The sequence below is a fragment of the Triplophysa dalaica genome, chromosome 6 (genome assembly GCF_015846415.1).
Source record: "Triplophysa dalaica isolate WHDGS20190420 chromosome 6, ASM1584641v1, whole genome shotgun sequence".
Lineage (NCBI taxonomy): Eukaryota > Metazoa > Chordata > Actinopteri > Cypriniformes > Nemacheilidae > Triplophysa > Triplophysa dalaica.
The window spans coordinates 1,106,275-1,130,000 of record NC_079547.1 but is presented as its reverse complement, the minus strand read 5'-3'; the positions used below and the strand labels follow the sequence as shown (position 1 = coordinate 1,130,000).

Sequence of the window (23,726 nt, the reverse complement as noted above, 5' to 3'; positions counted from 1 at the left end):
GTCCCGATGACCAGATCAGCCACCATCAGCTTCCTCTGCCAGCCGCTCACCTCCACCATGAAATACTCCACATACTTACTCATCAGAATGTTCTGGAGCTGAACCTGAGGAGCACAAGCGTGTTAATGTGACGCGATACATCTGGTCGAACTTGTTTCTAATACTATACGTAAAGTCACCTGGTTGTCCTCCAGGGTTTCGATGAGGTTCTCATCAGCTTTCAGCAGAGGTGCTCCTGTGCTGGTGTGCGTCTCATATGACAGAGACATCATAGACCATGTCTGCTGGATCTCAGCCAGAATCTCAACACACAAACAGGAAGATTTTCATCACGTCTGTCTCACACACACACACACACACAGAAGAGACCCTCTCTACCTTCTCAATGGCCATCTCTTTAACCGCTTTATCCACAATGTTCTTCACCTCCTCTTCCACACGGTGGAGCTGAAGCTCCAATAAATCACCCAGCGTCGTGTTTTCACCCATCACAAAACTCACCTACAGAGAGAGAGAGATTGGTTTTGCAGTCTTAATTCAAATTCTTGGCGGTCCTCACTGCAGAACACATATATGGAAGGATATTGGTAGCTATTTTCCATCTGAAATGCAATACGCAAAGTCGCAATGTAGTATGCAATGTGACCACCCAACTGTGTTTTTAAATAAACATTTTAAATAACAAACGTGCAACATTAAGTGCAAAAAAAATTATTTTTATTTGTCAGTTCCTACACTGGTTTTAATATTTAATTTAAATTGATATTTTAAACGCTCTGTAAGATGCAAAATTAAAATGAAAATGCATTGATATATGTTTAAGATAGTCTAGCAAATCTGTAGCAAAAGGACAATTCAAATATTATTTTCCCTAAATACATGAACATTAACAGGTTGAACATTTGGGATTGCATTTTTTTTACACACAGCGAGTGGAGTTGCAAAATTCTATTTGTATTTATTTGCAGAAAATGAAAAGTGGAGAAACAGGTGAAAGATGCTCTGTATTTGGTCAGACTTCAGGTACGGCCGAGAAGTTCATTTTCACTTTTAAGCAACACAACAGTCATATTTCGACATGTATTTAGGAAAAGTTCAACAATTCTTTATGTGATGATTGATGTGTGTTTGTTACCCCTGTTGTGTTCATGAGTTGTCTCCAGTGTCTCTCTCTGACGGCTGAGTTCTGAAGTTCATTCACGGCTCGTAATGATGTCAAAAGATTCTTCACGATAGACTCCAGACCGCTGTAAACATCCCACGCACGTGCCTCTTTATCCAGAGTCTTCATCTCCTACACAAAAACAAACACACAGATATTACAATCACAAACACACATCAACAAACGTCTCAGGTTTACAACAACACACTCTTTTATTGATGTGATTGAGATTTTACCTTCGCAAACCTCCTGAGCTCCATGTCCATCTGCTCCACATTGATCTCCTTCCATTGAGTCTTAGTCCAGTCCAAGGTACTGGACTACAATTACCCATCACCAGCCAATCAGAACACACGATTCCAGATGAAATTTGGAGAGGCAAAATATTAGATTTCTGACAGATGTTCTTGATCTGTGCAGGCCAGGTGTTGCGAAGTTTGGATTACCTTGATGAACATGACCATATCCCAGACGACTTTAACCAGGATGAGGTCCGAGCGACACTGTCCCAGCTGTTTGTATTCAGGAAAACTGACCTCGAACAGATTGGCTGTTTGTTGAAGTTTACACATCTCACTCTCTAACTGAGCCACAACACGATTCGCCTGAACACAAACACACAAATACATATTACACACAAATATGGTCTTAAATATAACATTGGAATAATATTGTATTATGTCACATCATGTTGAGGTAAAGCAAACATTAAAGGAACAGTTCACACAAAAATGACATTTATTTCTGAGGGTGAGAGGACTTTTGGATAAATTTTGCCAATATCAAAAAAAAATTAAGCATACATTAGGGACCAAAAGTGATATCTGAAGGGCATGGTTATACAAAATCTTTATATATACTGTACACATCAAAATACAAGATGTATAATAATGCATTTGATTTAAGATGCACTTAAGCACAACAAAAAATAAAACTCAAGTGTTGGTTAATTTACTCTGAAAAAGTACCAAATTACTAGTTACTAAATACAAATTCAATAGTGTAATTAGATTACTTTACAAATGACTCCCTCCAAAAATCGTACACACTTTCTGCGGATGACGCTTTCCTGTAGCTCAGTGGTAAGAGCATTGTGTTAACAAGGTTGTGGGTTCGATCCCAGGGGATTGCATATGCCTATGTATAATGTATAGGATAAAACAATGTAAGTCACTTTGGATAAAAGCGTCTGCCAAATACCTAAATGTAAAAAGTATTTCATTACTTATACAAATTACTTTCTATATCTACATCAACCATGATTAGAATTGATTCAAGGGTAGACATGCAACGGCTCTTTTAATTCATTCAAATAAATAATAAGTACAGTAACTACATAAATTCCTGTTCTTAACTGACCAATACAAATGTGCCAAGCATACATTAAATCAAATCTATAAGTCTAACTTTAAAATATATGATGTAGTTTCCACTATTGAATATGTTACACACTATTTAGTAACTGTAATTAAATTTCAGTAAAAAATGAGAGTAATCCCTTACTTTACTTTTTCAAGGGAAAAGTTATTAAATTACAGTAACTAATTACTTAGTAACTTGTTACACCCAACACTGATAAAACTATAAACTTAAATAAAAAACAATAAGAACAAATCTGAAATTAATGAAGAACAACCACAAATAAATGTGTCTTAATAACATAGGTCGTGACATTTTTTTATTGATTTTGGTTTATTTTTATTCAATTATTTTGGCAAGAATCAAAAATATTTTGTTTGTCATTTTTATCTTTAATCATCTATTTGAAGAGAAAGGCAAATACAACGATTTTACACCATTGAACAAGCACAGAATAATGTTTTTAGGTGAAAGCACCTTGTCGATGAGTTTGTACGGCTCCTCCAGACTGATGTAGAAGATGGACTCCGTGCGAAAGTGTTCCCTGAACTCATGCTGTTTAATCTACAAAACAGAGCAGTTTCCCATCATCCCCTGCAACGCTGTCATAAACTCATCACTCACAGAACTGAATGAATGAATGGTAATGAATGTTCACATTAACTCACCTCAAATCGTACACACTTTCTGCGGATGACGGCAACTTCATTGGACTGGAGAGGAGCCACCTCGTGTTTTACTGTAAACGCCAACTTTTTCAGGTTCTTCCATTTGTCTGGAAGTGACTGAAGGAATGTGTGTGTGTGTTAGTGAATTAGCCGAATGTGAATGTGTTGTGTGACTGTGAGCGGGTTACCTCCATCAGTATATAGTTGTGTTCCGGCAGCTGTTGGTTGTATGTCTTCAGCAGGTCCGCTGTGGCTTTCAGAGGTTTAAAGTGTTGCTCCGTGCTCAGCTGACGGTCTCGGATGGCCATCAGGTGACCCATGATTTCCACCAGTTTACCGTAATCCCCATCGGTAACGGTCTTCACCAACCCTAGCTCCGTGTTCCCGATAAATGATGCCAAGTCTTGCACACTAAATAAAACAGAGAGACGTGATGGTGCGTGCTTTGACTCTTCAGTCATTTTGACACGATACGTTTCTCGGCATGGAGAGATGTGTCACCTGTCGCTGACGTGGTTGAGCAGGTGCTCTTTGAACATCCAGCTCCATTTCTTGATGATGTTCATGAGAGACATTTTGAAAGGTTTGATGTCCACCTGACACCATCCACAGAACACCCTCTTCTCCTCTAACAAACGCACCTTCTCATAAAGATCCTCAAACTCACTGATCTAAAGACAAACAGGATCTGTTTTCCATTTCATGACCTCATGCAAACCTGTGTGGCTCAACAGGTAAACCCCAAAGTTTCAAAATTGCATCAATGTTTCTTGACAGATCATTATTCTACAGTTTTTATGTAGCTGACATCTACCTGCTCTCTGAAGTTCTGCAGTTTGGGCGGGTTTTTAGGCAGCTCGTAATCTGCATAAAGCTCCGCCTCCTCTGCAGAAAGGGCGTGTCCATACAGCAGGAACTGCCTCATAAACTCCGCCCTGTCTCCGGTCCAGAGATAGCGATAGGAATCAAAGGAGTGTTGGAACTCTTTGACTTTAGCGATGGCTTCATGTGCACGGCTACGCACCAGCTGAGCTAACCCTGCTAACTCGGGTGTCTGATCCACATCCGCCTAAAAAATAACAAGAACAGATTTAGATTTAGATTCTCAAAGTCACGTTTGAATGATTATGTTTATGGGATGAACGTACTCGAATGCCACCACAACCTCAAAACAATCAGTGGCAACTGCAGTTATGGGCGGACAGAAGGAAAGAAGCTTATTGGTCAGATTTGTTTTCGTTACAGAATTTGATTGACAATGTATTTTTATAGTTTTGGTGGAAAATCTTGCCATGAATTTTTTGGATCGAGAGAAGGTTATTTTTATGACAAGCATGCCAAACAACATTTCCCATCATTGGCATCACCAGAATGAAAAAATGCATACATACAGCATTAGATACACACTTAACATGCACTTCATAACACTAAAAAAATATTTCATTTTAGAAGGTTAAAGTCCCTGTGAACCGGAAGCTGCGATCGTTTTTGCTTCGGTATTTTCACACATTTCCGGATGAAATGGATTTTGAATGATAAAAATAGTGGCCGTGGTTTTCAAATTTCTCTGCGCTTTGATTGGATGTTTACAATCAGCCGTTGCATTTTGAAATGACAGTGGAAGGGGAGGAGTTAACGGATGCTCCGCCCAAGCCGTCTCACAGTCATTACGGGAAGGAAGTGCATTTTCAGATTTTAACTAAAGATAATGAGGGCACACAAATTTTAAAGAGAGAATGATCCACATTGATAAACTATTCACAATAAATACTGCAATATTTAATGAAAAAATTGGCATTGTCATTTTTCATTTCACTAGGACTTTAAGCAAAAAAGATACACAATATATCATAAATGAACAAAAAAGTATCGATTTATCGATACAGACCTGATACGTCTCAGACTGTTTGATCTTGGCCACTCTTTTCATGAATGAGGCCATTTTGAAAATATCTGCTACCATCTGGTCAATGACGTCATAGAAGTTGGCCTTCTTGGAAAGGTCGAGTGGAGGGTGAAAGGTCATGTCTAAGGTCAGGGTCAGCTGAACTTCAAACAGTGGAGCGATGCGAAGCAATGGATCCGTGTTCTCCACTAAATACTGAAGAGAACATCGTACGGCACTGCAGAACCCAGAGAGAACCGCTCTGTCTACGTGTTCTGTGTAAGACTGCCATGACTCGGAGTCTACATCAGCACCGAGAAGAACCGCATTACCCTGAACACAAACGACAACAAGCGAATGAGAGTTAAAACATCTTCAAAACTTCTGTATAGCCCCTTTTTACATTTTATGATAAACATTTCTTTAAGCATTCCAATTTGTAACTATTGCCTCTCTATCGTCATCTTTGTTTGAAATAAAAATTGCAGGTGGGTGTGTTGAAATCAAATGAGGCCAAACTACCATTTCCAAAGACAGCTCAACTTGTAAACCATTAATATAAGCTTAACATATTGAATCTACATTATATATATTTGAATTATTTTTAACAGTTTATTTAATTCAATAGTTTGTTTATTCTTATTGCAGTTTTATGGTTGCATGAAACACCTGCACGAGCTCATGTATCTTTTCTCCTGTCCGCGCGATGAGAGCGTACTGACGACGGAAGTTCTCCTCTACATCGGCGAGGTTGAGCAGGTTGCCGTGGCGACTGGTCCTGCGTGTGATGCAGGCGGAATGACTGAAAACTCCCATCAGGCCCTGCAGCTTATCCACGTTGGCCTTGCTCTTCTGCACACGCTCGGACACACCGCGCACCAGATCACTCGTGCTACAGGAACACACAACATAATGAAGGTCAGCTCACCCAAAAAAATAAAACTTGTTGTCAGGTCCTTAAGTTGTTTTAAGAATGTTGACTCTTTTGAAAGCCAAAGGTTACTGTGACTAACTAACATTCCTGCTCATACTGACATTTTAAACATCTCTTGATTCATGCAGCTGATCGTGATGTGAAAGTACATGTGTGTCACCTTATGATGTATTCATCGAGGTCTTCATCACTCCATCGCAGTTCCTTAAGCGCTGGCCTCAGTTTACGTCTCACTTCTTCCAGCTCTGACTCCACCAACCGCAGCTCGACCTCCAGAATAGTGCTGTGTAGTTCATTATACCACTGACAGATCTGAGACAGAGTACTGGTGTACTGCAAACAACAAAACACACATCAGATGTCAACTAATATTCATATTTATACATTTTTAGAGTCAATTATATGACAAAGTTTGCTGCATTTAAGCTACTTTTGATAAATATGATACATTAAGAGTAGACTATAATTAAACAAATATAAGAAAACCAAAGTAAAAGAAAAACAGACGCAAGGTGCATATGTTATTAAATTATTTTGCATGTTAAAACTGTGGGCGTATATAAAAAAAAGTTAACTACTGTGGCATACGATACATGACATTTATAATGGGTGCAAGGGCTTTTTTGGAGCATCTATTGGCATTACAAAGATAAGGAGAGCTGGTATTTCTTTAAAATCAATCTGTTCGTGTTCAGCTGAAGAAAAGAGGTCATATACACATGAGATGGCAGATAATTTAGATCCTTTCAATATCCTAATGTTTTGAAAAGAACCATTCTATAGAAATTGAATCATTCACCGATAAAACATGGTTCAGATTCAAAGCAGTTTACAGAACGCATAAGACAAGCAAGATCATAGATAAAATGTCAAAACACAGTTTAACTTTTCAATGCACAACATATGAAAGAACCGCACAGACAAGTGTGATCTCACCAGGTGAAGTGTTTCCCGTTTGGAGAACAGATTCACAGCCGCTTTGGGAATGTTGTGATTCTTCAGATTACCAAGATACTTCACCTCCCTTAAAACTGATGTCAACTAAACACACAACACAGAGAAAACATGCTTGGTGTTTTCATATTTAAACCTAAACCAGCTATATCGACTCTTTGGAATTATTGGGTTCTATCTGACATTTTTGTAAAAATTTAGTTGTTCACATATTCTCATTCTGGGACTTACTGTGATTTTTCTTTGCACTGTGTACATTTTGGGACTTTTTTATTTTTTACAAAATCAAATGGAGAGGTGGAAAATCTTAAAAATCTCAATATCTGAAAACTGCTCTGACTGCAGAAACTATGATATAGTGTCTACAGTATTTAAAAGTAGATTAAAAGTCCACCCAAAAATGTAAATTCTGTCATTATTTAGTCGCCCTCAAGTTTTTTCAAACCTGTTTAAGTTATTTTGTTCTGATGAACACAGAGAAAGATATTTAGAACAATGTTAGTAGGAAGTTGTAGGAAAAATGACTTATGTTATATCTTTCTTTGTGTTCAACAGAACAAATACATTTATAGAGGTCTGGAACACCTTAAGGGTGAGAAAATGATGACAGAATTTTTATTTTTTATATTTACTATACCTTTAAGTAGATTTATGTTCAATTATACAATATATACAATTAAATTTGTATATACACAGTTACAATTTTGTTCACATGGCCTTATTTATTACTTATCTGTTTAGTAACCATGAGGAGTTCTATTGTGAAACCCATGAATTCGTCACATCTTCGGACTTAAGATAGATACCCTGATGAGCATGTGTTCTTACGGCAGGGTTAAAGTTCACGCTGTAAAGGCTAGTCTCCTCGTCCAATAAGAGCAGCGGTTCATTCAGATGGGTGTGGCACAACTCGTCCAATCCAGCGCTCCAGTTATTATAGACCTCCTCATCCAGCCGATCCAAGACCTCCAATAAACATTCACACACCCGCAACACCTGCTGTGCTTCAGGACTGTCTAATGGCCTAACACACACACACACAGGTATGACATCATCAAATGTGGCAGAAGTATAGCACACGGGTGTGTGTATGTGTGGAGTGGGTTTGTTTACATATGTGTAAGCTGACTGAGGTTACTGCGGTTACACAGGATCCGATCTCTCAGTTCTTGAGACCATTTCAGGCTACCGGCAACATTCGGCATGTTTTTAGCAAAAACGGGACAGCCCATACGCAACTACATACAAAACACAAACAAACAACCACATGAAACATTTTCAAGGCACAGTCAAATCAACCCTGTGAGACCATATTTACCACTGAGACATTTTTCAAAATATCTTCTTTTTCGTTCCACTGAAGAAAGAGACCCATTATCACCTTCTCTCTCTGGCCGTCCAGTATGTGCTGACAGATGTGGATCTCCTCTTCAAACATTACCAGCAGCTGATTGTAATTCAGTGCAAAAAGCTGGTGAACCCTCGGCCTCTCCAACAGCGTCCCAAAGATCTGCAGGAGCTGCACACATACACACAGATGATCCACAGGACTTTCACAGACGCACATTCACAAAGGTACCATTACAAACGCTGTTACCTTGAAAGCAGATTCTAAACCCAGAGAATGTTGGAAGGCCAAGTTTATCACAGTTCCCAACCTCTGATCAAAATCTCCGTACTGTTCCATTAAGCGATGATAGTCACGCACAAACTCCTACAACACAGCCGAGAGAATGTGCATGAATGTGTGTGTCTGCCTTTTTTCAGGATTTGTGTAGGTGTGGTAGTACCTTGTTGTTGTAGTCGAGTGGATCATATTTGCTTTCTCTTACAGTTCTCCAGCTGTCCAAGAACTCGTCGTTCATGCCGTACACCATCTCGCTGAGAATCTTTCCTCTTGAGCCGCCCAACTCCACGCGCTCAAGCTTCAGAAAATCCAGAGCGGAGGCAAACAACTCCTGATGCAAACACACACAAACATCACAGACTGCAGTGGTGCTGAAGCTCCTGATGTATACACAGAAGAAAAAAACATGTTGAATGTTGACTCTAATACAAAATAACTTCTTCTTTCTCTTCTTTTAAAATTGTATAAAACTTTGTAACTTGTACAATAGATTCTCTAGATCAGTGGCTCTCAAACCTTTTCGTTGACCATTGCTTTGCAGCCCCCCAAATAAATGCTTATAAACTTATCATTTTAATTAAACCAAAAACATATTCAGTTATACAACGCTGCAACATCAATTCTTCTGGTTGGTGGTCTTATTTTTCTTATGTTTGATTAAATATAATATATGATACTTTTTCTATAATTCATAAAATACCACAAAATCGGTGCCCTACCTGGGTATATCTTGGGCCACCCAAGATGCTGTTCTAGATTCTCCGGACACTAGAGAGGTTTTAATTGGTCGGAACAATTTTCAGGAGAAGCTGAAGTGCCGAATGATGTCGTAAAAATGATTGATCCTTTACTGTAAGTTTTTGATGTTTATATCATCTACATGTGCATTTTTTCAGTGTTTTGGTGTGTGCTAGTTTATAGATATCATTAAAGTTAACATGCTCATACTAAAAACACTTACATTTTCATGGGGACTTTGATTAATGATTTGTCATCCTATCAATAGAAACATTATCATACTGAATACTTAAAAATGCCAACAGTGTCACCCGTGCAACTTCACTTATTGTCTTATTGTCTAGCATTATTGTTATTATTTGTTGTCATCTTTCTGTTATTTCTGTAAATATGTATATATTCTTTTCTTGTCTATAGTCTGTGGATTGTCGTTTCAGAAAGTTTGTCATTGTACTTAGATTTTTAACCAGTTCAAGCTGGTTGACCAACTATATATTTTACAATACATTTGATTATGTTTAACACTTTCATTCGTGATCTTTTTCACATCCACGCACCTCAATCATGCGCAGTCTCTCCATGATACAGTCATGTCTGTGAAAGACGAGTTCAGATGGAAAGTCCCAGGGTTTGACCGTGTGTCCCGGGCGGCTGTAGGGTCCATCGGGTGTCAGCTTGTCTCTGTACTGCCGGAAACTCCGCTGGAACATCCAAAACACCTGGATGGCCTTCCGAACCCGCTCCACCCCCTCCTCTAACTCCATTTTAAACAGCTCCTCAGGAATCAGATACAGAGACGCCTGCACAAGTGCACACACACGTTACAGAAAATCCTGAAGTCTTTGTGTGTAAACTTCTGATGGGAAATAAATTCACCTTGTCGATGAGCAGGTTGGAGAATTCAGTGAGCAGTGTGACGATGTGTTTGGGATGACAGTAGAAGTGTGAATGTGTCCAGATGAGAGCGAGTGTGTGAAACAGAGCCGGGATCAGAGGCTCCAGATCACTGAAGCTCCGCTCCTCAAACGCACATATGAGACGACGCAGCGTACGCAGGTGAAGATCAATGTCCTCCGCCTCCACCACCGCTGCAATATAAGAGAACAGGAGAACCTCCAGTACTGTAATCACAACGCAAATCAAAGAAACACACACTACTGTTGAATGTTTAGGGTCATGAAATGTTCCTCTTGAACCTTTTGAACGGAAGGCATTCGCTTCATGTCTGAAATATGTATTTGTGCAAACATATGAGTTTATTTCATTACAAAATGGTTTATTTCCTAAATGTGGTCTTGAAATGGATGCCTTGGACTGATTAGTAAGAAAACAGCCGATAAGATGTCATAAAAGACGTGAACTGCTTTCAATAGTGTTTAAAAAGCATCTTGAGAAGCTGCTTGGTAAAATACAGACTGACCACACTGAAGATGATCAAAAATAACAATTCTGATAGACAAAATGTATCACATCATATGTAATCCTTAACGTTTTAATGTATAATGCAGGATACTTCATCATTAAGGTAAAGTGAAAGTGTGTGTGGGCTTGTTTATACATATATTATATATGGGACCTAAACCAAAAAAACGTTTTAAATATAACAATGCAAATAGTTTTCTATGATCTTTAGGGTTAAGGGATAAAATATATAGTTTGTACGTATAAAAATCATAACGCCTATGGACTGTCCCCACGGAGATAATAAACCAGACTGTGTCTGTGTATATGTGTGTGCGCGTGTGTCTGGTGTTTGAGTGTGAACATGTTTTTATATCCTGGTGGGGAAATAAACCTTAATGCACACCAACACATGGGGACCCCTGTCACTGTGGCGACCAAAATTGAGGTCCCCACTTACAAAACAATCTTTTTTTTCTATCTAAAAATGGAAATATTTTCCATGATCTTTAGGTTTAGGGGTTAGGTAAGGGGATAAAATATACAGTTTGAACAGTATAAAAAACATTATGCCTATGAATTGTCCCCACGAAGATAGTAAAACAGACATCTGTGTGTGTGTGTGTGTGTGTGTGTGTGTGTGTGTGTGTGTGTGTGTGTTTGTGTGTGTGTGTGTGCGTGCGTTTACCGTGGTTGATTTTTTGAATGATGTCACAGAAAGGTGAATAATAACTGCTGATGATCCTCTGCAATATTTCCAGCACATTATCGACCTTTGGGTTCTGAAGCTGCACATATAAAACTAAATTAGGTTCAATTACACTCCAATAAATAAAATGTCTTAAAGGAATAGCTCAGGAATAGAGTTTGTCTCAACCAAATGAGCATCAGAAACACTGTCATTTTAAATCTCGAGAAAGTTACTATCCAGTCCCATTGTAGAAAAATGAAAAATTATAAACAATTAATGTAGCCTAGGGACGAGAAAGAAATGACTGCATTTATGATTTTGACTAAACTATCCCTTTAAATCCATAATCGCTGACACTTAAGATTGACATGAATTAATGCTGCACTTCATCTCCACCTGTTTCTGGATTCCTAATAAATTGTCTTTCTGTTTGGCCCAGAAACTGAGCTCCGCCGTGGGGCCCGGGTGGTCCCCATCGCGCAGGACTTTAGAAGAGTCCCGCTGCAGCACAGAGCCCATCAGCTGACACCACTGAATCACCATGGTCTCAATCGAGTACAATAGCGTTCTGTCGATCAGACACGAATCCGAGCTGCACGCACACACACAAGCGTTCATGAACAGGTTGAATGTGAGATGAGAGGATGATGGAGTGACACACACAGAATGATACCTGAGCTGCCGCTCGTCTTTTCTCTCCACACACAGCGGCAGAGGAAGCAGAATTTGACCGTGAGCTCGTCCTCTCAGTGTGACCGCCTGACTGCGCAGATGCTCCAGGTGTCTGCAAATGTCCTGCCCAACCACTCGAGGCCAGACACGTTGATTTAACGGACACCCCATCAGAGAGACAAACACCTGCGCGAACACACGTCACTGAGAACCACCGAAAGACATCGTGATCTCCAAAGCTGACCTCTTCATTCAGTTTACCTGAGAGATGATGATAGGAGTGTAATCCAGGGGTAGTGCGGGAACCTCTCCAAGCCACAGCTGAGACCTAAAGGAGGTTTTGGAGATGACCCCCTTTCTCTTCTTCAGGACAGACAGAAGTTTGGTCTTCCAGGACGAGGAGCTCTTATGGAAGGAAAAGACGGATGTGGCGCTTTCAGAAGCGAAAGCCCTCGAAACAAGTGAGGACTTATTTCGTACACCAAACAGCCGATCAGTGTACAGAATGTAAAAAAGACACTTCGAGAAGAAACGCTCGGCACAGCGGCCAGGATGAGAACATACTCACCTGTTCATCTCCAGCATGCAGAGTTCCTCCCGGTCCCATGAAGAGAATCAGATACTCTCGCCAGCTCTGGTCCAGAAAGTCCAGCAGAGCTCTCTGATTCTCCTCCAGTCCGATGAAACGGTTCCACTTGTCCGTTTTGAGTCGTAGAACACTGAAGGCCTGTTCCCTCAGAAAGTCCACTCGCTCATCTGAGACGGCCTTCACCTGCTCCAGAGGAACACGGACACCGGCTTCTGTCATGCTGAGAGCTGAGATGTGTCAATGTTACTCTTCAAGCATCTCTCCACACACAAATCAGCTGTTTATCTCAATATTGACTTCCAGCATCTGACCGATCACCTCATGCGATCCTCCGCCGGGAATCTGAAACCCTCCAGTGGGTCACTCAGGTCACTATGGCAACAGGATCAATGGCCGTTTTGTACCTGCGTCTGTGTGCTGTTCATGAAACCTGAGTGTGTGATAACCTGATACTCACAGACATCGTGTCGTGCAGATCTCATGCACAATCATTCATGAAACACATCTCAAGAGCATAATCCAGACTGGAAAATTTCAACATAATCCCGAAGCCTCATTTTAAATTAAGCGCCAATTAAAGGGACCGAGACATCTGGAACGTATAAAACTACACATCATGCTTAAAGTGATCAAACACACGTATAACTGTATGATGTGCACGTTTTAAGGGACCCAAAATTGAAAATAAAAAAGTTTTTATTGCCCTTGAGTTGTTGCACATCTGTATAAATTTCTTTATATTTTTTCTACTAAGCAGTCAATGGTGACCCAGAACTGTTTGGTTACAAGCATTTGTCCAAATATCTTCATCTGTGTTCATCGGATCCAATGAATTTTTACAGGTTTGGAACAACTTGAGAGTGAGTAAATAAGGACAGAATTTTAATTTTTGGGTGAACTGTCCCTTTAAGTAAAGCCCTGATGTGTGCATGGAAAATAGCACTTACTGACACACTGCCCTCTACTGATGCCAAAGTGCCCATACAGGGTTTGGATGATAAAATGACTTCAGCTCTTTTAGCACAATAGATGGCAGCAAAACAAACAATACAACATCTTAAAGGCATGCAAAATATTAATCTACCATTCCTGCCCTTGCTAAATTTCATACTGTATACAGCACACTATTTGATTTGCAGGCATTAATAGACTGCATGGTGAATTCAGAACGATTAGGACAGTTTTCCAAAGTCTTCTCAGAGTGAAAACCTGTCTCGATCTACCCGAATACACCCAATATTTGTATTGTAATAATTTCACATTTCTGTGACCAATGAACTGCCATTCATACCGTTACTTTTTTATCTGTATTTTAAACACACACAGTATTAAACTACATTGCTTTGTGGTACCCAAAGGCACCCATGTATATGTTATCAAAGCACACTGAAAACTCTACTCGGCAGAAAGTGTGCTTTTGTTATTGCCGTCTGTCACTTCAAACACAGGCACAGTTCTGAGGCATCACTGGCACACACATCAAGAGGAAAAACTGAATACAAACATTTGGTTACGAATAGTCATAGGAAGGTTTCCGACTTTAATCGTGTTCCATTTAAAGAAAAAAGTTGTACAAAAGTAACATCAAATTTTACACGTTTAAAAAGTAATCAAAATGAGAAGTCTTTCATACAACACAATCAATATTAGACTACATAAACTGTGGCTATAAACAGCTTGGGGCTGAAGAAAACAAAGAAAACGGAAGAGACATTATGAATGTTATGTTCGGTATAATCTGAAGAGCAAGAAGAACGATACGAGAAAAGTACGTTTATTACACGATTGTTTGAATTCGCCGCCATCAGACGTGATCCGGAGGACAAGACCAAGAGCGCTAACATGACATCCAATGATAAAACAAATCGAATCAAAGAGTGAAGACACGTTCGGACGAAGGCCAGCTGAGAGGGAAGAGAGGATAAAAATGGACAAATCATGAGCAGGTTTCCCTCACAGCAGACATCACTCCACTCACTCCAGCACATTCTGGGTACCATAACATCCATGGGCAATCACGCACTCTCAAACTATCGTCCCCTGAACATATACGTGAGCAAAAGTAAAAACACATGCAACTCCAGCATCGTATACTACAGATTATGATACAAAATAAGGCATTTCCGTGTACGTCTTTTCACGTGTACAAGACAGAGTTCATATGAGCACGTAGATGCTTGCGTGTACGTGTATGCAACTGGAACCACTCTTAATGTCTTGGGGTTTTTTTGCCTTGTTGTTTGTACAAAAGACTGCTATCGGACATAAATGGATAAGTCATTTTTAAAATATATATATTTATAATATATATATATATATATATTTATCATATATATAAAAATTGATAGTGAAAAGCAGACGAGCTGTGAAAGTGGGCAGGGTTTGGTCACTCCATAACTTCACTGGCAGACACAGTGACCAGCTGGAGCGGGAGGTCGGAGTTTGAAAGGAGGTCCTGGTTGCCGGCCTGCTGCAGATTGGTCAGGATGAGAGTGGCTCCGCCCCCCGTGATGATGGTGTCCGAGGGGGCGGCCGTCGCTTCCATCTGACCCGCCCCAGCGTTGGAGTTTAGCCCTTTTTTGTTCTGGTGAGTTTTAATGTGTTTGGCCAAATGGTCGCTGCGCATGAAACGTTTGGAGCATTCCGGACACACAAACTTCTTCTCTCCTGTAAAACATATACACAACTTTTTAATGGTGCACAGGGCAATGCTGATGAATATAATGTTCACAGATGTTTCGTGTACCTGTGTGTGTTCTGCGGTGACGCTGGAGCTCATCGCTGCGGGTGAATCTCTTTCCACAGTAGCTCCATGAGCAAATGAAGGGTCTCTCTCCTGAGTGCCAGCGGAGGTGAGCTCGGAGATGAGACGTCTTGCCGTACACCTTACCGCAACCTGGGATGTGACAAATGTGTTGTTTCTTCTTCCCCGTACCCGAACCTCTGAAATGAGTGGGCACACGTACAAAATGAAGAAAAATGTCCTTGAATGCCAAAGTGTTTTTTTTAAGGAACAATTCCCCGCAAAACAAAAAATTCTGTCTTCATTTACTTAATCGGACTACATTTCTTCGTTCTGATGAACATAGAGGAAGATATTTGGACGAATGATTGTCACCAAACAGTTCTGGGTCACCATTGACTACCATAGTTAGAAAAAATACTTACTAATTTTTTGGTTCCTTTGGACACAAAATGTGGGACAGCAAACAGTTCTTAGGCACTTTTAACTACCATTCTCATTTTTCCTACAATTTTAGTCAACGGGGTCAAAGAACTGTTTGGTTACAAGCATTTTTCATGACAGATTTTTGAGTGAACTGTCCCTTCAATTACAACCAAGTGAACATTACCTTCCTCCAGCCTCTTTGCAGTTAGGGCAAGTGCAGGCCACCCTTCGAAGCCTCTTTCCCTCTTGCCCCGCCCCCTCCATATCATCATCGACCATCCGCACGTGAAGATGTGACAAATCACTGGTGTTCAGGGTGGAATTAGACCAGTCGTCTGACTCCGGTTCTTCTTTGATTTGGATATCTGCAAAATGAGAGAAGGGTCTATGGTCTGTGCACAAGACCTCAAATCAATGTTTGCTTACAGAGCATCACTGTAAATATTAATTACACACACGAATATAACCAATTGATGTTTCAAGATTTGTTTCACATACCTGAATGGCCTTCTGTGTTCTCTTCTTGCTGGTACTGACCAAGAGAGTTGACCGTGACTGTCTGAAGGTTAGGGATCTGACCCGTGGCCCCAGACTGGCCGAGAGAAAGGGTCTGCACAGGGGCGAGGGTTATCTGAGAGGACGAGACACCGCCGGCACCCTGCAGCTGCAGATTCTGCAGGTTTTGGACTCCCTGAACCTGGAAGGTCTGCCACTGGATCTGCCCGGTGGGAGAGACGGTTTGCGCTTGGATCAGAAAGGTACCAGCGTTCAACAGCTGCACGCTTTGTAGTGTCTGCGCCGTACCGTCGGCCGCCTGCGCCGGTAAAATCTGCACCACCTGCTCGCCGCCGGCGTTGTGGTTCTGCTGGATATATGACGGATCATGCTGACCGGCCGACACGGCGGTAGCTTGCGTGAGAACCCCGGTGCCATCTATCGTCTCTGGCAGAGACGTCGTTGTGGAAGAGGTGTTGGTTGGCACAAAGGCGTTAGCATTGTTGGCGTTAAGCGGCTCCGTGCATTTTCCGCCCGAGCTTTCACCATGGTTCTCGCTTGTCGCGGAGGCGGGACCGGTCATGATGAGCTGGCCGTCTGCTGTAATGCTCGTGGCTATGGTCTGAGCACCAGCCAACCCCAAAGACTCGAGATCCATGTTACTCAAGCTGTTTATCGGCACTAATGTGATATTGCCCGGCAGACCCATGTTGGCGACGACCTGGCCCTGTGCGCCGAACCCAGAGCCGGCCAACGAGACGGTGGAAATATGCTGTACATGCCCAGTTTGACTTAGCAGGCCCTGGAGGTCGTTGGCGCTGTTGGCCGTAGTGATTCCTTGAGTTCCGTCTGGAAGGATGGCGATGTCTGTGCCCAGCGTGGCTCCGCCCGTTGTGGCTGCATAGCTTAATGACGCCCCGTCCGTCCCCTGGAGCTGGGGGATAACCTGGTACTGCACCCCGTTGGCACCGGTGCCATCTACCCCTGCTGTAACAAAAACAGGCTGGGTCTGCCCTGCCATAGTCTGTAGTGGCACCACGTATTGCCCGTTGCTGCTAAGAAGTCCTCCGCTGGATACCTGCACCACCGCCATCTCGTCTTTACCCGAGCTCACGGGCGTCAGAACTTCCCAGCGATCCGATGAGCCCGTCAGCTGGATGCCCGTGAGGTCTGTGTTCTGCTGAGGGGTCATATGGAAAAATCACATCATTCCTTCCGCAACAAATGTAATAAACAGTAGGGATTTCATGAAATAAACAAGAAAAATCAATCATTTCAAAATGGAACTTTGGGTTGGGATCAATTGTTTGTTCAATTTAACATCTGTGTATCTGTTTACAGAGATGAATGAAAAATATTTAAAAAAGCTAAAATCTAATTCCCCCAAATCCCACAAAGAGCTCGTGTTTGCACACAGCAGCTCCAGGGTGAACGGTGGAGCTGTGGCGGATCTGCGAGAGACCGGGCAGGGGTGGAGGCTTATCCCGGCGGAGGGGTCCTCCCCTATCGTGGGGGTGACCCGGGAGCACCGCAGGTAAAACGGGTAAGGCGACGGTGGCGAGTCTGTCCGACCCACAATGGGCGGGTTTAAAGGGTAAGAAAGTGGGTGGCCGTACAAGCCGAAGGCTCACAGGAAGCGTTCGACGTTTCCCCCCAATTTTTAAAACGTGTGAACTTCACCAAAACACCCCGCGAGACGGCGACGGGGAACGAACAAGCAAAATTAGGGGGGACCGAATACCTGGTCCTGGGCGCCGCCGGGGGGCTGCAGAAAGTCGCTCTGACTGCTGTCCACGTCCAAGGCAGCCATTTCCTGCTGTTTCGCTGGCTGTTCTGGGGCTACGGAGACACAGCGAGAGAGAAAAAACTCAAAACAAATTCATGCTCACCGAACTCCCACCTCGAAAAAGGCGGAGATTAGCCACCAAACCGCCTGGAATTTAAACGAATCGGGCGGTTCTTGCGCTCTTGGCGTTGCCCGAGCAACGCTCGGTAGAAATGTTTACTTTGTTAAAGTCAAGGCTAGCTGGCTAACGGTTAGCGTCGCCGCTGAGAAAGATTAAACACCGAGCTAGCTCGCTTGGCTAATGGTTCTCCAAACTCACCGGCGGCGCTGTGCTTCGATCGGGCAAAGTGTTACGTACCAGTCATAGCGTGAAAATGTAAAAAATCGGCGCTTTATCTGTTCATTTAAACTCCAAACATGATTGTTTTAATCAAAGGCGGGTTGTGATCGGAGATTCGGGTCGATTTTTTTCTTATTTTTTGATTGACGGTGCGGGAAACACAAAAGGTGGGGCTTCGGAGAGTGCCAGTGAGATTTGCGTCGCGTAAGCGGAAGTCCCGCCTTTCTTCTACGACGCCATTGGCCGTGTGATTCGACCCGCCGCAAATGGAGTGGTCGAGCTGCGCGTCCGTCAAATTCGCGGCACAGTCGTTTCCTGTTTGTCGTTCGACGCGGAGACTCTTTGGAAATCGGGCTGGAATTGTTCACATATGGCAGGAAGTTCGTCGCAACTCCGGTGGCCATTACAATAAAAGCACAACACTAAACATAATGTCAGATATGTTGTACGTTTTCCACTCGTTTAACTATCACGGCTGTCTGCAAAGGCTAGATTTAGGTTTAAGTGTAAAAGTGGAATTATGTTACACCTAACTCACATTTATAAAGTGTAGCGTGACAAAGGTTAGATACAGCGAAATGTAATGTATATTTGTAATTTTCGGTTAGCCTGAGTTTACGTGTCGGTTGAGCCACCTGTGTAAACAGCGCTTTGGGGAAACAGATGTGACCCCGGATGTCCTCAGAGCTCGTATCATCATCAATCTACCACCTCAACTGCTCATCTCTTCACTCTTGTGCATACACAATATACTACTAAAATAATATTTCATTTATGTATGTTTGTACATAAGCTAAAATGTCTCTTTGGTTTATTTCATTTTGTTTAGCCAGCGAGACCACAGTTCTCTAATGTATGTTACACTTGTCTTATTTATTAGTGTTTTTAACCATGAAAGCCACACTGATGATGATCTTCCAGTGAGACCTGATGTCATCAACAGCACAGATACATATTTTAACATCTAATACTAAAGAGAAAGTTGTGTAAGTCATATCACATATCAAGTAAACAAACTTGATTTCTGTAATAAGGGTCCTTCAACACACAAAAAACGACTGTTAAGCGTAATACATACTTTCTTGTTTTCCGGTTCTCCAAACTCTCAATCTAGTAAATATTAGTATTGTTTCTATCTAGTTCCATTAAAATATCAATCATGAAGAATTCAGAAAAGTAAATGTTACTTGTAGAAAAGAAACATGTTTCAAGGACAAAAACATCTCATCAGTATCTAGTACTTGTTTCAGTTTTACTTGAAGTTGACAAACTAGTCAAACGTAAATGGGTGGCAACCTCAAATACACCTAAAGTTCAACTAATGAATAAGCAATTCGTTACTTCAATATAGATGTAAAAAAAATTGTCCCACGCACGATTTGGTCTAACCATTTTCAAATTTCTACCTACTGCCAACTTCCAATTAACCAAAATATTTGTTCATCATTTACTCACCCTCAGGTTGTTTCAAACCCGCATTCGTTTATTTGTTCTGTTGAACACAAAGATATTTGAAAGAATGTGAGCCATTTTTAGCTCTGGGAACATCCCCTACCATAGGAGGAAAAAGAAGATTGTACATTTGTTGCCCTGTTGAACGCAAAACTAGATATTTAGAATCTTAACAATCTGGGGCACCGTTGACTACCATTAAATTTTTTCTACTATGGTAGTCAATGATGTCCCAAAAGTAAAAAATTACTAACGTTCTTGTGAAAATCTATCTGTGTTCAGCAGAACAAAGTAATTTATATAGGTATAAACTTACTTAAGGCTGAATAAATGATAACAGAATTTAAATTTTTGGGTGAAATATCACTTTAAACTCTTTGGATTTGTGGTGGTAAATTGGGAATTGTTTGGCATTTACAGTGTTTGGTGGAGAGCTCCTCAGTCTGCCAGCCTAATATATCTGCACAATACATCCAGAAGATTTCAACAAGCATATTAAGATACAAAACTTGTAACAATACAAAGGCCAAACCCACATTATTATCCACACTTGATCTTCACTGCAAATATCGGCCAATTCAATCTTTATGATTGTAGTATGACATGTCAAAATAATGATGTAAATGAACACACTTTGGTCTGAGGATGTGTTTTATTATTTACAGCCTGAATTGAAGTGTAACATGCAGCTTTTGTAAGCGGTGCAGCCGTAATGTTAATCTCAACCATCAGCCAAAAGAATAAAATAAAAAAAACATACACCACTGCGGTGCCATTGTGTTCTGAATGTTCCAAAGCCAAAAGCGTAGAGACTCGCCACAGTTGCCACATAATGCTGCCCACAGGCCGAGCTGTATAGTCCATCTGATCCACCGTGACATCATTTCTTCTTTGGCTGACTCGGTGTGTTGAATTTGAAGAAGATGATGTCACCGTCTTCCACAGTGTAGTTCCGTCCCAGTTGTCTGTACTTCCCTGCGGACTGTGAGCGATAACACAACATTATCAGTTCAGTGTGTGACCTCATCAGCAATCCTCAAAGCAAGAGATTCTCACCTTAGCAGCGTTTTCACTGCCCTCCTCTTTGAAATCTGTATACTTCATGACTTCAGCCATAATGAATCCCTTCTCAAAGTCTGTGTGGATCTTTCCAGCAGCCTGCGGGGCCTTGGTGCCTTTCTGTAAGATAAAAATGTATGTGTATGTTTAGAGGTGCTGAGGAAATGGAAGAGCAGGAGTATGGATGACACTATGGATGAGTGTCGGTCTCACCCTGACAGTCCATGCGCGCACTTCGTCCGGTCCGGCGGTGAAGAAATACTCCAGCTGTAAGGCCGCGTACCCGCTCTTGATGATCTTAGTCAAAACACTGAAACCAAAAACAAATTGACAAAACGGTTACACTGATTTGCATAATCTAATAAACCTTGTTCTTAAACAGCATTTCCAACTCATTCTTGGTGAATACAGGTCTAAGAGAGAAGATAAAATCCCAACCTTTGTGTTTTGTTCTCCTCACAATATTTCTGTTGTTCTTCATCGGTCATGTCCTGATGCTTGCTCTCAAATCCTCCACTGAACGGGATGACCAGCGCACCTGGATCATGAGCATCCACCCACTCCTTGATCTTCACCAACCTATGACAGAAAGAGGAGACCACAAACGTTTCAAAACGCTCTGAAGGAAGTACACAAGAGCACTACACAAAGTCATGGCTATGTCTCACCATTTATTCTTTTTCCTGATGTAATCTTTCTCCGAGAGGTTCACTAAATAGATCATTGGCTTGGATGTCAGAAACAGATACTTATTTAAGACCTCAATCTGAAAAGAGAGAAGATGATCTTAACCGGAATTAAAAAACAACTTCGGGTGTAACGTTTTCAGATAAAAACCAATCTGACCTCTTTTTCGTTCCAATCGTGGCAAAAACGGACATGTTTCTTGTCGTCGACCACCCATGCCTTGACCTTACACATGATGTCCTGCAAGCACAAGAAACGGAATAGTGAAGAAAAAGAGCGACATCAAACAAAAGACAGGTATTCGCGAATAATGCTTGAAATCTGTGTTTGACACTGCCAATGTAGTTTCCTCACATATTCAGGTTTGAGTTTTTTGTCCGATCCCCTGACGGCGGTTTTCTCAAGCTTGTCTAGGATTGGAGCGATCATCTCCTCGTCTTTCAGCCTCAGCTCCTCATGAATGATCTCCATATCCCTTACCGGATCAACGGAGCCCTCAACATGAATGATGTCTTCATCCTCAAAAGCTCCTACACACAGACACACAAACAATCGCAGATTTACGAACAGCAAAACTGGAAAACGTTCATTTACTACCTCCTGGAAATTACTTTCATTAAAAGAACACAATTCCTGGACTGAAAACGATCATTTAAAATGTCTTCACAAAGGCAACCCTGGGACCCTTCAACTTTTCTGCAGGTAAAAACAAAGGTGATGTACTCACGTGTCATGTGAAAGAGGCCATCACAGGCACTGATGTGAGAGAGGAAAGCGTTTCCCAAACCTTGTCCCGCGTGGGCACCCTTCACCAAGCCTGCAATATCCACCACGCTCAGAAACGCTGGAACCTTACTGGAGAGAAAGCGGGATTAAGTTCTGGTTCCACATGTTTTCTCGTGGTTCTGATAATTCCGTTACGCAGACATGCAGTAGGCACCTGGCCGGTTTGTGGTACTGGCACAAGAAGTCATAACGTTCATCTGGAATGGGCACGCGGCTCTCGTTCGGGTCGATGGTGCAGAACGGAAAGTTCTCCGCTGCTGCTTGACTCTTAGTCAGAACATTGAAGAACGTTGACTTTCTAAAATCACAGACGAATCGTTTAGAATTATGATGTTTTGGCATTTCATATCTAATGCAAAAAATAAACAAATTACGAAGCAGGACAGTTTGCCGTTAAGCACAAATCTGATACTACTAGTCAGAGGTACACAGCCAAATGGCATCTACGTGACACCCACCCCACATTTGGCAGCCCAACAATTCCAATTTTCAACGAAGTCCCAAAGCGTCCAATCAGGGGCGCCTGTTTTGGTCCATCTCCCTTCTTTGGAGGCATCTGTGGAGAAAACAACATTCGCTCTAATGCATTACATATTTAACCAGACAACAACCAGCAATGCAGCTCTGCAGCTACCACACCTTTTTAGGGGCCATGCTTGAATGCTGTATTACAAATGCAATATGTTTTGCATTATTAAAATGTCTAATAACGTGTAGTTTCTTAATGCTCGGCCAACTGCCTGGTTGCCATTTCACGACAGTGAGCCCACTGACAGTGGACAGCCCACCACGATCCCAAAATAGCCTCCACATGGAGTGTAAAGTGACCGGCCTGATTCACTCTTAAACATTCGCCTCTCTCTGGACGAGTAACAGAAGACATAAACCTGAAATATCTGTACCACAGCCAACTGACAGCTGCTTTAATAGAAGGAGGACAGTATGACTGATCTGAGTCCAGCTGAGAGACACACATCCACCTCAACTCATGACTGTGTAGCAGATTAGCATGCCGGTCGTGTGGACAGATTCATTTACAATTAAAACAAGACGATTGCAATAAAATATCATTTCCCTGACATGTAAGTTACATAAAAGAATATAAAGGGTGTGTTTTATCACCTTGATTTCACGCAATGTGTGTCAACAGAGGAAGAATTTCACTGTGCACGAGCGAACACACGCCGCCTCACACTTCGGCCGATGGAAGGGAAAGAACGCGCACACCGGAAGAGCCTGGAATCCACGCATCCTGATTGGCCGAAACGAGTT

At 41.7% G+C, this 23,726-nt stretch overlaps 3 protein-coding genes across 9 annotated transcripts in view; all 3 read right to left on the bottom strand.

Annotated features, from left to right (window-relative positions):
* The window catches only part of dnah9l (dynein, axonemal, heavy polypeptide 9 like), a 43,645-nt gene extending 30,746 nt beyond the window's left edge, over positions 1-12,899 (bottom strand). The window contains exons 1-27 of the mRNA XM_056750059.1: positions 12,660-12,899; positions 12,353-12,496; positions 12,093-12,277; positions 11,816-12,011; positions 11,417-11,516; positions 10,204-10,415; positions 9,885-10,127; positions 8,753-8,920; positions 8,560-8,676; positions 8,344-8,481; positions 8,076-8,200; positions 7,791-7,986; positions 6,945-7,049; positions 6,169-6,341; positions 5,744-5,966; positions 5,078-5,407; positions 4,004-4,258; positions 3,691-3,860; positions 3,378-3,600; positions 3,190-3,306; positions 2,999-3,085; positions 1,609-1,767; positions 1,399-1,482; positions 1,136-1,294; positions 379-501; positions 180-302; positions 1-104 (exon numbers count right to left, since the gene is read on the bottom strand). The exon at positions 1-104 is cut by the window's left edge and continues 121 nt beyond it. Coding sequence (XP_056606037.1) covers positions 1-104; positions 180-302; positions 379-501; positions 1,136-1,294; positions 1,399-1,482; positions 1,609-1,767; positions 2,999-3,085; positions 3,190-3,306; positions 3,378-3,600; positions 3,691-3,860; positions 4,004-4,258; positions 5,078-5,407; positions 5,744-5,966; positions 6,169-6,341; positions 6,945-7,049; positions 7,791-7,986; positions 8,076-8,200; positions 8,344-8,481; positions 8,560-8,676; positions 8,753-8,920; positions 9,885-10,127; positions 10,204-10,415; positions 11,417-11,516; positions 11,816-12,011; positions 12,093-12,277; positions 12,353-12,496; positions 12,660-12,899 — 4,499 coding nt within the window. The remainder of the gene's footprint in view (positions 105-179; positions 303-378; positions 502-1,135; positions 1,295-1,398; positions 1,483-1,608; positions 1,768-2,998; positions 3,086-3,189; positions 3,307-3,377; positions 3,601-3,690; positions 3,861-4,003; positions 4,259-5,077; positions 5,408-5,743; positions 5,967-6,168; positions 6,342-6,944; positions 7,050-7,790; positions 7,987-8,075; positions 8,201-8,343; positions 8,482-8,559; positions 8,677-8,752; positions 8,921-9,884; positions 10,128-10,203; positions 10,416-11,416; positions 11,517-11,815; positions 12,012-12,092; positions 12,278-12,352; positions 12,497-12,659) is intronic.
* Positions 12,900-13,968: 1,069 nt separating this feature from the next.
* On the bottom strand, positions 13,969-18,704 carry sp3b (Sp3b transcription factor). Of its 7 annotated transcripts, none has more exons than XM_056750506.1 (6): positions 18,450-18,704; positions 18,086-18,183; positions 16,348-17,521; positions 16,034-16,241; positions 15,427-15,623; positions 13,969-15,347 (listed from the first exon to the last, which is right to left on the bottom strand). In XM_056750506.1, exons 2-6 carry the CDS (start codon positions 18,152-18,154, stop codon positions 15,067-15,069), a joined length of 1,929 nt encoding a protein of 642 aa, XP_056606484.1. In that variant the 5' UTR covers positions 18,155-18,183; positions 18,450-18,704; the 3' UTR covers positions 13,969-15,066. The 7 variants fall into 7 exon arrangements, with proteins under 7 accessions (XP_056606484.1, XP_056606480.1, XP_056606482.1 ...); XM_056750502.1 differs by having other exon boundaries at positions 18,489-18,704; XM_056750504.1 differs by having other exon boundaries at positions 16,034-16,214; positions 18,489-18,701.
* Positions 18,705-20,555: 1,851 nt separating this feature from the next.
* On the bottom strand, positions 20,556-23,677 carry ola1 (Obg-like ATPase 1). The gene is made up of 11 exons (XM_056750509.1): positions 23,577-23,677; positions 22,913-23,010; positions 22,609-22,752; positions 22,396-22,523; positions 22,023-22,198; positions 21,828-21,908; positions 21,650-21,747; positions 21,420-21,560; positions 21,195-21,291; positions 20,979-21,101; positions 20,556-20,904 (listed from the first exon to the last, which is right to left on the bottom strand). Exons 2-11 carry the CDS (start codon positions 23,008-23,010, stop codon positions 20,803-20,805), a joined length of 1,188 nt encoding a protein of 395 aa, XP_056606487.1. The 5' UTR covers positions 23,577-23,677; the 3' UTR covers positions 20,556-20,802.
* Between the last annotated feature and the right edge of the window lie 49 nt (positions 23,678-23,726).